General features: G+C 41.0%; 1 protein-coding gene across 2 annotated transcripts; it reads left to right on the top strand.

Annotated features, from left to right (window-relative positions):
- Nucleotides 1-11,532, top strand: LOC104694268 (phosphatidylcholine transfer protein). 2 transcript variants are annotated; one of them, XM_039562403.1, is made up of 6 exons: nt 1-240; nt 3,414-3,531; nt 7,123-7,202; nt 7,537-7,708; nt 8,355-8,422; nt 8,951-11,532. In XM_039562403.1, exons 1-6 carry the CDS (start codon nt 22-24, stop codon nt 9,014-9,016), a joined length of 723 nt encoding a protein of 240 aa, XP_039418337.1. In that variant the 5' UTR covers nt 1-21; the 3' UTR covers nt 9,017-11,532. The 2 variants fall into 2 exon arrangements, with proteins under 2 accessions (XP_039418337.1, XP_039418338.1); XM_039562404.1 differs by having other exon boundaries at nt 12-240; nt 3,417-3,531.
- The last annotated feature ends 3,373 nt before the right edge of the window (nt 11,533-14,905 follow it).

A 14,905-nucleotide genomic window follows, 5' to 3' on the forward strand; every position in this document is an offset into this window, starting at 1 on the left:
GCCGCCCGGCCGCCGCCGGGGATGGAGGGGCCGCCGGGGATGGCGGGGCCGCCGGAGGTGGAGGGAGCGGTGGGGATGCAAGGGCCGCCGGAGGTGGAGGCGCCGTCATCGCGGGGCTTCTCGGAGGAGCAGTTTCGGGCCGCCTGCCGGGAGCTGGACCAGCCGGCGCCGGCCGCGGCGGGGCCCTGGCAGCTCCTGGTGGAGACCATGGGCGTGCGGATCTACCGGCTGTACCACGAGGTGGGCGGGCACCGGCACCGCGGCCCGGGGCGGCCGGGGGGGTGGTGACGGGGATGCGGGGCCAGCACGACCCTGCCCGCAGCCGCCGGTTCCCCGCACAGGCCTGGGCTCGGTTTCTCCAGGCTCCCAGAAAGCAGCTTTCCGGATAATGCCATTAACTGCTGATGGGAAAGCTGCTGGGCCGTAGTGACCCCTGCCCGCGCACCGTGCCGGGGAACCGAGCTTGTGAGCAGCTGGATGGGGGAATTCCCGGGAAAAGGGGCTGTCGGCCTAACGGGGTGTTCGATGTGCCGCCCTCCCGACCCCCTCTGAGGGGTTTGTGGTCGTGTCCCTAAATATCTGCTCCCGAGCCCCGCCCGTGTCACGGCACCGTGGTCTCCAGGAGTCCTCCCTCCCTCCTGCCTCTCTCCAGAACTCCCTTCACACTGATTTTCCACCGTTCGCCCTCTAAAATGAGGAGGTAGTTCATAAAGGGTTGGAATGAAGTTTTCTCCCCTTTTGAGGGGACTAACTTCTTTAAAGAACTTCAGTAGTTTAGGAACTGACTTGTGATTGACAGTGTTTTCATTCTGACTCAGATTTATGATTCAATACTGACTTCTAAATCCATATATAAATATATATATATAAATATCCTATTTCTTTAACTGAGTGATCACAGTTTCCTCTCAACTACTTACTGGACTTCATGCTGTTCTTTGCATGACAGTTTTGTATTTGTATTCTGAGAAATCATTTCAGACATGGTAATGTTAGAAAAAACAAGCAAGTGTACAGGGCTGTGCTAAAGGCACAGTGGGGTAGGGAAAGCCTCTTTAAAAAGCCATCACTTCATAGACCTTGGGATTTTTTTCAGTGATAAACAGCTCCTGTTTACAGTGTGAATGTGGTAACTGGCAGTGGCAAGACGAGCTTATCAATGAGTGCACAGAGCACAGGCGAGGCTGGGGTGCCTGCCAGGTATCCATGCAGGATATCCATGCAGTGTGTTGATGGAGCACAGGGTGCTGGGGGTGTTCCTTCTGGAGTGGATGAAGTAGAGGCTTTAGGATCAACGCTCAACCCAGACCTGTAAACGCATCATGCAGTGAATGAAGGCAAAGGAACTTTGGGAAGCTGGAGGCTGGATTTAGCCAGGCAAATGGGACCAGGGAAACCCTGGCTTACTGCAGTGGCTGTGCTGCTGTTGTATGAATGGCAGCTGGTGAGATGGAAAGTAGCTCAGGCTTCTCCTCCTTATCCTCTCATGCTTTTATACTGTAGAGCCAAGTGGACTATTTGAAACAAACAAACAAACAAAAACATTTATAGGTGTCTGTCTTTTTTTTAAATGTAGTATACGATGCCCTTAGTTTAGGCTGGATGGACAGACTACACAGGATGCAAGGGACCTTTTCAAGTCCAATTTTCTGATTCTACTGGGAAATAAATTTCCTGTTTTCTCTTTCAGTTGCTTCAGATTGCTACAAGAGAAGATGAACGATGTCTAGAAGGAGGGTCTTAGTTTTAAGTTGTTACTGGAAAAATTAAGTTTTTAGCACTTATTGAACTGCAGCTCCACTGTAGCAACAGTAGTCCAGGAAGCTGAAAGCAGCAATTATTTTCCTGTTGTCTTCTCTTTTTGCCTTGTCTTTCCACCTTCTCTGCAGGCTGGAGAAGTAGATCTGGGCCTTCCTGCTCAGTGCTGTACTCTAACACCGTCCCTGCCCGGCTCCGTGGGGTCCCGCGTGCCCCCACAGGCGCACGGGTGGGTTCCGTGCTGCAGTCGGTAGCAAAGAGTCGAAAAGGGCGTTTGTGTGCGTTCCGCCAGGAGCATTTATTGCTGCTACACTGCCAAAGGTTACACGGGCAAATACCAACGTGATCCCGAAGCTCACAGTTTTATCCGGGGGTGGGGAAAAGGCAGGACCAGGGAACGGGGACCAATGGGGAGCTCTGGGGGAGTGATGAGGGGTAGAGGCCAACAGCCAACTGGGGAATCCAAACTGGGATAGATTAACACAACAGAACAAGCATCCTGGGAGAAGCCTTTTTGGCCACCCTAACATGAAGTGGTTCTTGCGGTAGGGACTTGTCTTCCTGAAAACTCTCTGTCCCTTGTAATGTATGTTCACCGGCCAGCACAGTACTCCAGCCAAGCTGATTGACTCTCTGGAAACAGGCCTCAGAAAACTGAAACATTTCACTTTTGTTTTAACTTTCTTGTTAAAACTTTCTTTTTCTTGTGAGAATTAAAATGTTGATGCCTCTTACAAAGATGGTGAGTTCATGGGGTTACACAGGTGCTGAATAGTTCAAGTTTGAAGCTGGTGATTGGTGCTTCAGTGAAGCCACAGTGAAGATGAGTAGCTTAAGCTTCTTGCTCGCGTTATTATTTTCTGGCACTTCAAATCTTCATCTTCTAGAGTTGGTTTGTGAAGGCGAGCAAAAGAGGAAAATTCGTTTATTCACTAACAGAATGTTGTATAATCCTTCTCTTGTTTCCTTGGGAATGCTTTAATTTGATTTCTACACTGTATATTTGACATACTCTCATTGTTTTACTTTAGTCCTGAACTGGTACTAAGAATGGTACAAACATTGCTCTATAGGCACAGATGGAGTTACCATATGTTGAAAGTAACATTAAAACAGGAGATATCCTGCACCCCACCCCTTCAGTGCGTACAGCTTTCTGAAAGAAAGTAGCTGATAAATATTTAAGGCAGATTTAAGAGTGCATTGTATAGAAGCATGGACATTGTAATGCATTCTTGTATCCCAGCCTGATGTATAAGCATAAATAACTTGCTACAAGAATTTAATGCTTCTGGTAAACCTCGGTGTGGGCAGGATTTAGTCCACACTGACCACTGGAGATGAAAAGGGTACTGTGTTTGTGAAGAAACATGCTCCCTCTGGAACTCCTGATGAAGTAAAAGGGTACTGGTGTAAGGGAAGAAACAACCATTGTGCAGGGCAGGTCAGCCCGGCTGGATTTAAACTTTCATGTATAGATCAAAAAGTCGAGAGGTTAAAGACCGAATCTTGCATTGTTTTTTGAACACTTGCTTTCACAGCTCTTGAGCATATTTGTAGTTTGTGCCCCACCTAACTTCCTTCAGCTGTTCTCCCTGATGCAGAGTACTTCCCTTTCCTGTGTGACTTTTCCTCTCCTCACTCTGTTTCCACAGCAGTCAGGACTTTATGAATATAAAATCTTTGGTGGTCTTGCTGACTGTCCTCCAAAATTGTGTGCAGATGTCTACATGGACTTGGATTTCAGAAAAGAGTGGGATCAGTATGTTAAAGGTAAGCTCATCTAGGCAGTGTAAAAGCAAGCTCGAGTCCACTTTGATTGTTCCCCCTAAAACTTTCCTCAAAGGTATTTTGAAGTTACTGCCTCCAAAGACTTCGGGTCAGGCTTAAATATCTTTTGGGATAAGGTTGCACTCTGCAAATATACAAGTAAACGCTGATATGGAGCAACTAATGTCTCAACAGCATTTATTTTTCCTCTGGAATGAATTCCTTCCATGTTGGTTAAAGCATATGATTGACATCACTGGTTATGCTGGAGCATAACCTTGTAACTTTTAGTTGTAATGCTTAGGTTAAATTTTAGTAGATGTCTTGGGGAGAAATGGAGGTGGTACCTTTTGTGCATCTTTGCATATGGCAGTGGAGCAGTGCATCGTAGAATAATAGCAGGTTGGAAGGGACCTCTGGGATCATCTGGTCCAAACTTCATTCGCAAGAGCCCAGTCAAGACAAGATGGCCCAGCACCCTGTTCAGCTGAGTCTTAAAAGTGTCCAGTTTTTCTCCCTGGGGAGATTATTACAAAGGCTGATTGTTCTCATTGTGAAAATTTTTACTCAGGTTTCCACCAGTTTGATGCATGATGGAATATCTTTTCCTAAAAACATTGGTTGTTCTTGGTGCCTTTTACAGTCAGGAATGGGTGTATCGAGAGAATACTTGGTAACTTCAGGCTTTTACAGAGAAAGCAATAACTAATTTAGTTAAGTTTATTTAATGTTGTCTTTGAAAAACGGTGTTGAACCGGAATATCCATATGATGTTAAAACATCTTAAGTCAGCAGTAACAAGGTAAAGATTCAGCTGATGTAGACATACAGTAATCCATTTATTTTAGAGATGGAGAGCCTTTCCTTTTTAAGCCTGTGATTGAAGTCAGTTCAGGCCAGTAAAACTGAAAAGTGGTCAAAGTGTTTTGCTGAACAAAGAGCAGTGTTAAAAACCAAAGACTTGTTAAATGTTGTGCTTGTTAGGTTTAGGACAGCTCCTCGGTGAATGATTGCTGATAATGCCTGTGGCTGTATTGGTACAGGGGACCACAGATTTAACTCATTTCAGTACTTGGTCAAATTTAAGGAGTAGTGTCTTCATTAAGTGTTAATTGTCAAAACAGTCAGTAGCTTTCTTGTAGCAAAAGCCGTTTTGCCATTAATGAAACAAAGAGCCAGAGTGGGACTCAGCATTATTGTATTGGATGTAAAAATATTCTGCTGAGTTACTTCAGTAGTCTTTAAGTACATTTAGGAGAAATGAGTCCTTCTTAAATAAACACTTCTTTTTTTTTTTTTAATTCCTTCATAGAGAAAAGAAAGGAAGCCGTTGGGGGAAGCTACACCCTTAAACTACAAACTAGATAATGTTGCAGAGCTGACATTTATATCCTTGCTGACCATGGTTTGTTCTTCTGTTAATTTATACTTGTGCTGGTGCTTTAAGTCCAGCATTTCACAGAAATTAACTCTTAAAGGGCATAAATACAACGTAATGCTTTCCTTCCAGCTTAAAAATTGACACAAGGCCACCCATTTTTTAGGACTGTACATATGATGAAATAGTACTAGCCAACATTTTAAATGTAACTCCAGTTAAGCCTGGGCTTTTTCTTTCACATTTAGGAAGAAACCCCAGAAAACTTACATTGACAGCCTTCTTGCTCTTGGTGTTATTGTTTGTACTTCTTGGTACTCTTACAGCCATGCAAGTGGCAGTCCAGAGGAGAGTTCTGTGCTGAACTGCTGGCTGACGTTGAAATAAAAACCTGACTGGAGCAGAAGTAGCTGCCTTTTTAGTCAAAAGGGCAACTGCTCCTGAATGCTTCTGAATATCCACGAGATGTGGGCATCCTGAGGCCTGGTTTGTGCTGCAGCTGCCAATTCAGCAGGGAAGTTGTGACTAAACTGTAGAGTAGTGACTGAAGTACCACATGCTTCTGTGGCATGATGCAAAATGGTTGGGCCTGAGCAATAGTGAAACTTGCTACTCCTGATTGCAACACCTTCCTGATTGAGATTAGACTTCCCAACAATTTAACAGTAATAACTGACTGTTGAAGCAGCAAGTGCTGCTGTGCCTATTATGGATAGAATGGACTTGTAATCTCTTGTAGTAATGCTAAATGAAGTCAGATTATTGATTAAAATGCACTGTATTCTGCTTTGAAGTGAATGAAGGTGGGATGTGTTTACCTATTGTGTGTTTTTCCTGTGTTTGCAAAGATACACAGGTAAATGGGATAGCTAATAACAGTTGTATTGGGGTCTTTAAAACTATCATGGTGCCTTTGAAAAAGGAAAACTCTGTGGTTAGAAGTGAAAGTAAAGTGAATAATCCAATGCTCCAGTGACCTCTGGTGGAAAGTGTAAGTGTTGTGGGTTATTACACCAGGTGCATCCAGTACTGCTCCAGCTGGAGAAGAGGAGAAGCTGTTTCTGTGGGTGACAGCTGATCTGCAGGCATACTGACAGAAGCCTGGTTTGGAACATATTACGCAGGGAAAGAATCTCCCATCTGGGGCACTGTTCTTGGCTTATCAATGAGATTGTTAATTGATTCTGGCCTCGCTTTCAAAAACCTGCCTCTGGAGTATATAGAGCACCTCAAGCACAAGTCTGCCCTAAAGGAAGAAAAGACCACTCTGACTGTTCAGGTGCACCACCTTTCTGGATCAAACTACTCTTTACTCCAGGCCCTGAGCCAACAGGAGTTCACCCTGGCTCAGCCCCATGGCTTGTCAGGTCCATTGCCCTCATAGTGGCAGTTGCTGCCTCTATGAAAGAAGAAAAGAAGCTGTAATGTAGATAGGTTTTCAAACTATTCAAAAATCAAATGTGGTTTGATTTGAACTTGATTTTGATTCTTCTCCTTCATGCCACACTGCTATCTGACTGAGTCACTGCTGTGTTTTAGGCACTATTCCTAGGTTACTTTTTTCATGTTCTGCTGTCTTCTGATTTGAGTTTCCAGGCAGACTGAAGATGGTGTAATGAACTGCTCAAGATTTTCGTTTGCTGTTGCATGTATATACTGCTGTGAAATTTCTTACAGCTTTTCCAAAATTTATTAATCCCTCGTGTAAGATGTCTTCAGGTTTTTAGAAAGCTGCACTCATCCTAGTTCCATGTTAACTCAGTATCATTTGCAGGGGTAATGACATGGTGGTGAAAAAGCACACTGCACTTGTGACTTAGAATTGTACAGAACATGCACAGGTGAGGAAAAAGCTTTGAGATGGAAAGGCTTTGAATGAGCAAACTGTTGGAAAAGGAATTTGACTCTGCTTCCCCCAGAATTTTTCTGCTTTTATGTTCTGGAGCTTTTTCCTTGGGGTTTTTTTTTCCACCAATTAATCCAATAGCCACAGAAAAAGAGGTCACGTATTTTTGTGTATTTGATTCCTGAACAATCCTGGTACAGAACTTCTTAATGTCTCTTACTGCTAAAATTTTACATACATATTAATTTTGACATCAGGGTTGCATGTAAAATGTGTTCATGTAAGAAATCTTAGCAGCTCTTGATGCCATCTATAGTTCTGTTGCAGTAGAAATTAAAAATATCTAACAGTCATCTTCTTTCAACCGTAGAACTGTATGAGGAAACATATGATGGTGAAAAAGTAATCTACTGGGAAGTGAAGTACCCTTTTCCTCTCTCAAACAGAGATGTATCCTTTTAAGCTTTTGCTCCTCTGGCAGTTTTTGCCACTTGGTCATCCAGGAATCCCAACAATGATCTGATTCCATTGCTCTGCTGCACTTGATCTAAGGTCTTGCAGTCCTCGTGTTACATGAATATATATGGCATGAAGAGGAGTGTGGGTGTCTCTTCTCACACAGAGCTAGAGCTCACATAGCTGAATTACTGCTCTGCAGGATTGAATCCTGTAGGGCCATGAGAAATAACTTGAAGGAGCTACTGTTTGTGATGGAATTCACTTGTCAACTCCTCATCCCTCAAAGTGACATTGTTTTGACGTGCCTCCTCAACTTGCAGTACAGTATGTCTATATTCGGGAATGTCGGGAGATGGATGTGGATGGGAGGAAGATCTGGGTTGTGTTAGCAAAAAGTGTGGCTGTTCCTCAGTGCCCTGAAAAGCCTGGTATTATCAGAGTTAAAAGCTATAAACAAAGCCTGGTAATTGAAAGTGATGGCAAGGCTGGATCTAAAGGTAAGAGGTCAAGAAAATGTGTGACAAGTCATGTAGCCAGGGAATGTATGTATTAGCAAAACACACAAAGAGGGGGACTGGAAATTTTAAGCCAAGGGGTACTTTAAAATGTATGAAACTTTTGGAAATGTTCAGTGCAGTGCACTACTGTGAAGAATCTTTTCATTTAGCAGTTGGGCTGGGTAGTCAAGAATAGTCTACTGACCACTTCCTTCTGCCCTCCCATCCCACCCCCAGTCTATACTTCTTTTCCTGCCAGACAGTTCAGCTGGGGAGAGTCTGCTGCAATTTTCTTAACTCAGCAAGGATTCAAGTACTGTGTTTTACAGATGTATAGATTAAAGGGTTTGTCTAGAGCTTGACTCCTGTTTGAGATTAGTCTTTTAAAGACAGTGTTATGTTGTAAGACAGGGTGCCAAAAATGGTTTGCAGTAATCTAAATTACTGTTGTGGCTGTGTCAGCTTCCCGTTAATTGGGAATGTCTTTATTTACTTCACATTTCACTTCAGGACAAGTCAACTTTTTTGTGCGTAATTTAGAGTAGAAATGTTGTAGTTGGTGTGTCAGTCATGCACACCATCAGCTTCTGTCACAGTGTGTTAGAGCTAAGTCTCAGGTAACTGGTAACTTCTCTCTCCTCTCTAGTCTATATGTACTATTTTGATAATCCTGGTGGCATGATTCCATCCTGGCTGGTCAACTGGGCTGCCAAGGTAAGTAAAGGTTACAGACAATGATTTTTGGCTGATCTGTTTCAAACAACGAATTCACTGCATTCATACCCACCTTCTACGTGTTGGGCAGAATTAATTTTTTCTGAAACAGATATATCAGCCTTCCTAGCTTTTACACAGTCCCATATTTACAGTCTCACTATTGTATGCTCTCATGACAATAGTTGTAATTAATTGATTTATTTTCATTCCTGTCAAATTCCTTTGGTTTGCCAACCTTGCAGGTAAATTTTTACAACAAACCCCAGATAATCTGTGTTTCAGAGCATATATGAATAGCCTCAAGACAAGCAAACTTCAACAATGCAGTTTGTTCCCAAGGTATTCAAGGAATGGTTTGATGCTATGTACCAGATCTTGGAGTTGTATCTTAAGACAATGGGATATTAGATCTAAGAACTGTATCTGTTTGAAGGCCTTGATCTATATAATGGGAATTCTCATCTTGCTTATAGTTTTTATTGATTCCATTACGCAAAAATGACTTTTCTGCTTTTCTCTTTACAGAGTGGTGTGCCTGCTTTCTTGAAGGATATACAAAAAGCTTGCCTTAATTATTCTAGGAGCACATAGGTGTTGAAATTGATCTTAATTGTTTAATTCCTAGATCTCTGCTCTTACAGGAATGGCTGTTATATATTACACTGGATAAAATCTACCTCTAATATTAGAAAGAATTTTATCTTAGTTGAGTTATGCCTTTAGTTCTATTAATTGTTTTTTCCATCTCCAGCTGAAGAGCTGGCCACTGACAAGGTAACAGCAACATCAGCTGCAGCTTTTGAAAGTACTCAAGTTTAGCCTTGTTCCCCATGCTTTGCTTATGCTGGTTGTCAGGTGTCCAGCTAGAGGAGTTCTGTGATGGATATGTTACATCCTTGCAAAACAGACAATAGTCTTACTAGAAAAAATGTCTGAACTTAGACTGCAAATTGTCTGCATGTGTTATGCCTGGATCTGCCTTTGCAGGGTGGCTTCCTCCTGAATCTCAGTAATGGAACTTGCATTGCATGGGAGGAAACGCTTTTGCTACCCACGTTTGTCATTCTTAAACTCTCTGCCTGATATAAACCTAAAAAATGCAGGGGGCTGAGATAAATTGCTAGAAATGTGCAGTAGGAGCTGGAAGTCTGTGATGCTGAACTTCCTTAAATCCAGATGTAAAAAGATCAAGCCTAAAGCCTTGCATTCACAGCTCTATACTTCTGTATGAAAAGTAAAAACCCTTAGCTGTGTCCAGATAGATGAAAAAGGAGGAGGTGACTTCTTGCTTGACTGATTTTAGGGGAACAAGTTTTATCTTCAGAGTCAGTAGCCTTATCTATAAAGCAGCTTGGATACCAGCTTGAAACTGGAAGTAATTTTAAACTGGGTGCCTGCCACTGAATGTGGATGAGCTTGATGTGGAACTTGGGCTTGCTTGCATTTCTGAATTTCATGCTGATATAAAGAATGGATGGTGACCCACTAAAAGCTTAATTGAGCAGGAAATTAAATTTCCAGCACCTTTGCAGGGGGTGGGGCAGGGAGTGCCCCATAAAAGAATGAGAGGATATCATTCTCAGGGATTTAAAATATTCTACATTGTTCCTAAATCTAATCCTGTTTCTGGATAAATCTGGTAGTGGAGTACCTTTGTTTTGTTAAAAAGGAAACAATTGAAATGATTGCCTTTATACCTTGTGTGAATATTTGCTTCCAATAAATCATTATTTTATCCATGTAGTGTTCTTGTTCTGTCTCCTAGGTTTAAGAGTGCCATGCTGGGCAGGTCACAAATGACAGGCTGATACTGTGAGCTGCCTTACTTTTAAAGGATTTTGAAAGAATAAGTTGGATTAGAACTAAGCAGGATTTCATGTGTTCTGCTAGCAGTTTAGTCATTTTTCAATATCTTTGACTTGGAGACTGTCACTGGATTGAATATTACAGTGTTATATAACACAATATAACAACATTTTAAAAGGGGACTAGCTGAGGATGAATCTTCCTGGAACAATGATGCGGACTAATTTCCAGTTCTTTCTGAACAAAACTGGCCTCTGTGCCACAATAGTGCAAAACTTACCTGTAATTGTAAACCTACCTTAAAATTTGAGTTGAAATGTTTACAAGCAATATGTACCTAGTGAGCTGAGTATGTGCACAGAGATGAATGGTGGACAAAAGAGGTAATTTTTTCATTATTTTTCTCCAGACAATCTGTAATTTTGTTTCTTCTTTAAGGAAATGAAAGCAGGAGAAAGACTGAAAGTATTTTATAACCATATAGTTACTTGTCACCAAGACAGAGTATACATGTGTGTGCAGTGTGCTGAGACACTGAGGCTGAGAGTTCAGGAGGCTGAATGGCTCCATTGTCAATCCAGCTGAAAATTTGATTTCCTGCAGACCCCGCACTGAGTGTGTAGAATACATGGCCTTTGCTCACATATCCATATTGAAACCATTGCACAGGCAGCTTCTAGTGCTGTACACAACTTTCTAAATTAAAACACGTTTGATTAAACAGCAGATACTAAAACCAGCTTTTCCACTGTTTACAAGGAACTAAGCAATGATGTGAGATGAAAGCAGCATCAGATCTTTTCTTTAGTTCCCCATGGGCTTTTAAAGTAACAAATATGCAGTGACACTTCAGTTTAAGTCTGGGTTACTACACCCATCTTGTATTAATAGGGAAGAAAAGTTCAAGCGGCTTTGTGTCTGAATGGAAGATTTTGACTAGAAAGAGTTGGTATTTTCAGTCTTTGGATGTAAAGTCATTCTTAAATCATTTTAGAGCATTATTAATGACTGATTAAATATTGATCTTCCATAAATTATACATGTATCCTGTGAGTCTTTCTGGACAGCTTGAGCAGGAATTTACCTGCGGTGAAAGTTGTTAAGTCATCATGCGTTATGAGTTCTGGTGCACGGGGTTATAAAACATGAAAGCCCCTTCCCATGCTGTTTCTTAATGTAGCACCTCAAAGTTGGTTTTGTTTCACCAGCTTGCCTAAAACTGGAGTGCAGAGTTTGTTCTTTTAGTGATCTGTTGTAAGCAAAGGGTTGTTTGAATAAAAAAAGAATGAACATTTCTGTTACGTGATGACTGAGTCTCTCATCTTCTCTATCCCACCCCAATTAACAATTTGGTAGGTATCCCAACAGCCAAATAGAACTATAAAAATGCTGTAGTTTCAGTCAACAAACAGGCATCTGCTCCAAAGTGTAATATCAGAGTTTCCATAAATCATAATAAGCTTTGGATCTATCTGCATATAGAACTTGTGTTTTAAATTTAGCAGCTCTTACTGAAATGTGTTCTGGCATGTTCTTCCCAGAAGTGGTGGAATTTTTTTGAATGACTGGTTCTCCATCCCCTGTTTCCATAAGGAATGATGCTGTAACAAAATGAATATAAACCATTCTTCCACAATGTGTTCCAGCCATTCAACTCCATTCTTTCCATGTGATCTCTCTGTAAAACTAATGTATTTGAGTTGGAAGGTAAAGTAAAGGAAAGATTGTCAGTAACCCAAAGTCAACATAGAGAATGATGTCAGATTTGCAGTCACTGGTGCTGCCTCTTAGAAGATGATGTGCAAAGGGAAATGTAAGTTGTCTTTGCTCAGGAAATATCTGGTTGATGCTTCACTTCTCAAGCAGGTCATTGTCTGTTTTTATAATTTAGTGGAACAGAAAAAGTGAGAAGACAGGGGGATAGATTTCAGATGCTAGTCCATGCTAATAGGTGATGTGTCTTCCCACCAACAATTTTGCTTCCCATTATGTCAGTTTTCTGTATACAAACAACATTTTCAAAAGGGATCTAATGATACTTAAATTTCACTTAGCTGAGAGTGATTTCTCCCTGAGCACAGATTTGGCTTTTTCTACAGAGAGGATAATTCATAACCAAATTTGCTGTCTCACTGTAGTTCTCTAATCAGAGGAAACTACTACACTTTCAGACAAAAAACTTTCTTTTCACTCATCTAAGTTAAAAGACGCTGAGAACTTCCATACAAAAATAGAAAAGAAGGCTTATGGCAGGAGGAAAGTTGTTATAAATCCAGTTGGATTGTATGAAAGAGAAATGCATTTTGAGGAGCAATAAAAAAGAACAAATCTCTATAGCAAGATTGGTTTTGCTGGGTTTTTTTCATACCACTCTGCTTTAGAACTGCAGACTTAGGAGAAATCCTGATCAATAAGGTAAATAAGACTGGTGTTAAAGCATCCTACTAATTCTCCTCTGCAACTGCCAAGGAACATATTAATTAGGATTACATGTGCACACATAAAGAGAATGTCATCCTTCTGTTAGCTCAGTATTGCCTGTTCTTTGTAAACTTGACCATAAACAATTATTCTCATTTGGAATCTGAATTTTAAATGTATCCTGGAGTCCTGCTGTGAGACAGAACATTTTGAATGGGAACAGCTCTCCGCTGGAAACCTTCATTTCCAAAGTAAGGACCGCATCCTGTGAAAAGGTGTTTTGGTGGAACCTGCCATAATAATCATGTTGAAAGACCTTGAACATACATATTAATTTCAGTTTGTGAAAAATTTCCTGCATCTCGGCTGTGAAACAGGTTAAACTGAAAGCTGTTCCTGCAGTGTAAGCAGAAGTACCTGTAATACTAGGATTTAGGTGAGTTTGCCTTTATCTGTGCTCTCTAGATTTCATACAAATTTTAGTATTTTTCTAAGGCCTGTTTCAGCACTGGAAGCAAAAGAGATTCTGTGATGGACTGGAAGAATCAGGTTTTGCTTCGAGCCTAATTGTCTTATTATTCCTCATTTGTGGAAGAAACCCGTGAGAATTAATCATTTTATCCCTAGAATTCCAAGTTTGGGATTGAAGCAGTTACTCTGCAACACGTAAGGCCAAGGGTTCCCTCTGTGCTGTACATACTGTGAGCAGAGGCCTACTGTGAGTCACAAGGCTCACTGCATTTCTGCCTGAGCGTATCTTGGAAGGTTTTAAGTCTTCCCCTGTTTTGGTCACTTAGAGCCACAGGGGGTTTGGCTTTTACTGTTTCTGGTGCATATACATGTCTTCCAAAGCATGATAGAAATTGTGTGTAATTGCCTGGAAATGGATATTTCATATTCAGCTGCAACTTGGAGTTATAGTTTAGGAGTGGATTTTAAATATTATTTTTATTGAGACCAGGCTGCTGCTGTGCATTTTAAAGTTAATGTGTTTTCTCAGCATGGAAGCCATATAATCGATTTGTACATTTGAGTGGATCTCACAAGAAGCCAAAATTGCCTGGCCAACCCATTTACCCTGTGAAAGGCTCATGATGCTGTTCAATTATTCAAATTAAAAGGAAGAGTAGGAACATGCCTTCAGCAGGAAATTACTGTGACACTAGAAAGACCTATGGTCTTGGAGTGTGAGGTGGGTATGTGAAAGAGTACGTTGCCTTCCACTAATTTTTTTTCTTGTAACATGGGAATAAACTGACCCTTGATAACATTTAAGGTGTGCTTCTAGGAACCATGAAACTGAGAGCATTATCACTGAATAATGAGCTTGAATAATTCACTACAATGACAGACAGGCATTTAGAAAAACAACTTTTGCATCCATTTGAAACAAGTTAGAGAATAAGAATAAAGAATTAATCTGAGGGCCTTTTAAGGTTTTTCAGCAAAGACAAGCCTAGAAGTACCTGCCAGGTCACCAAAAGCAATTATAGGCATCACATAATATAAGTCCTTCCCTTGCATAAAGAATGTTTCACAATTTTGTGCTTAACCCATCCCCTCTGTCAGACTCGTAATTCTGTATGCTCAATATCTTTGCCAGTAAGTTTGTTGTGAAAATATGACTTGAGTAGAGAACTAGTATTTTTCTCTTCATCTTCTTTTTTTTTTTTTTTTTTTTTATGGCCAGTAGATATCAGAATGTTTTATGCCAAAATAAAGGAGGTTTTTTTTCTCAGTGATGATAATCAACAATGAAACAAGTTGCTTTGAGAGATTCTGAAATCTCTGTTTTTGGAGATACTCAAAGCTGAGGCGGACAAGGCCCTGGGCAATTTATCTGATCTTGAAATTAGAGCCAGTTTCAAGTTTGGTTCTGCTCTGGGCTGTGGGTTTGACTGGGTGATGAGATGATCCCATGTGTCCCTTCCAAGCTGAATTATTACAAGAATTTTCGTATTAATAAATCCAGGAGATTACAGTGTGAATCCTTCTGAGAAGGCAGCATTATTTTCATTCCAAATGCTGTTATTTAACAGACTAACTTCAACTGAGATACAATGAGATGCACAAGTGTATGAAAAACCTACAATCAAGATCTGTATTAGAAACAGGTACATAGACTTTTTTGAAAGGATGCTTGCTGTAGGCTGCTTTATTGTTTTAGTTTCTTATTTTAACTAAAATTATTGGTATGAGAGTGGTGAGAAATCTGGGAAATTTAAATTAAATGGAAGCAGACTTTCTGAATTT

Source organism: Corvus cornix, chromosome 18 (genome assembly GCF_000738735.6).
Source record: "Corvus cornix cornix isolate S_Up_H32 chromosome 18, ASM73873v5, whole genome shotgun sequence".
NCBI classification, from domain to species: domain Eukaryota; kingdom Metazoa; phylum Chordata; class Aves; order Passeriformes; family Corvidae; genus Corvus; species Corvus cornix.

Coding starts and splice junctions, on each gene's coding strand:
- LOC104694268 (XM_039562403.1), top strand. CDS start 22: ATGGAGGGGCCGCCGGGGATGGCGGGGCCGCCGGAGGTGGAGGGAGCG. Junction 241..3,413: donor TCTACCGGCTGTACCACGAG/GTGGGCGGGCAC, acceptor CTGTTTCCACAG/CAGTCAGGACTTTATGAATA. Junction 7,203..7,536: donor TTCCTCTCTCAAACAGAGAT/GTATCCTTTTAA, acceptor CTTGCAGTACAG/TATGTCTATATTCGGGAATG.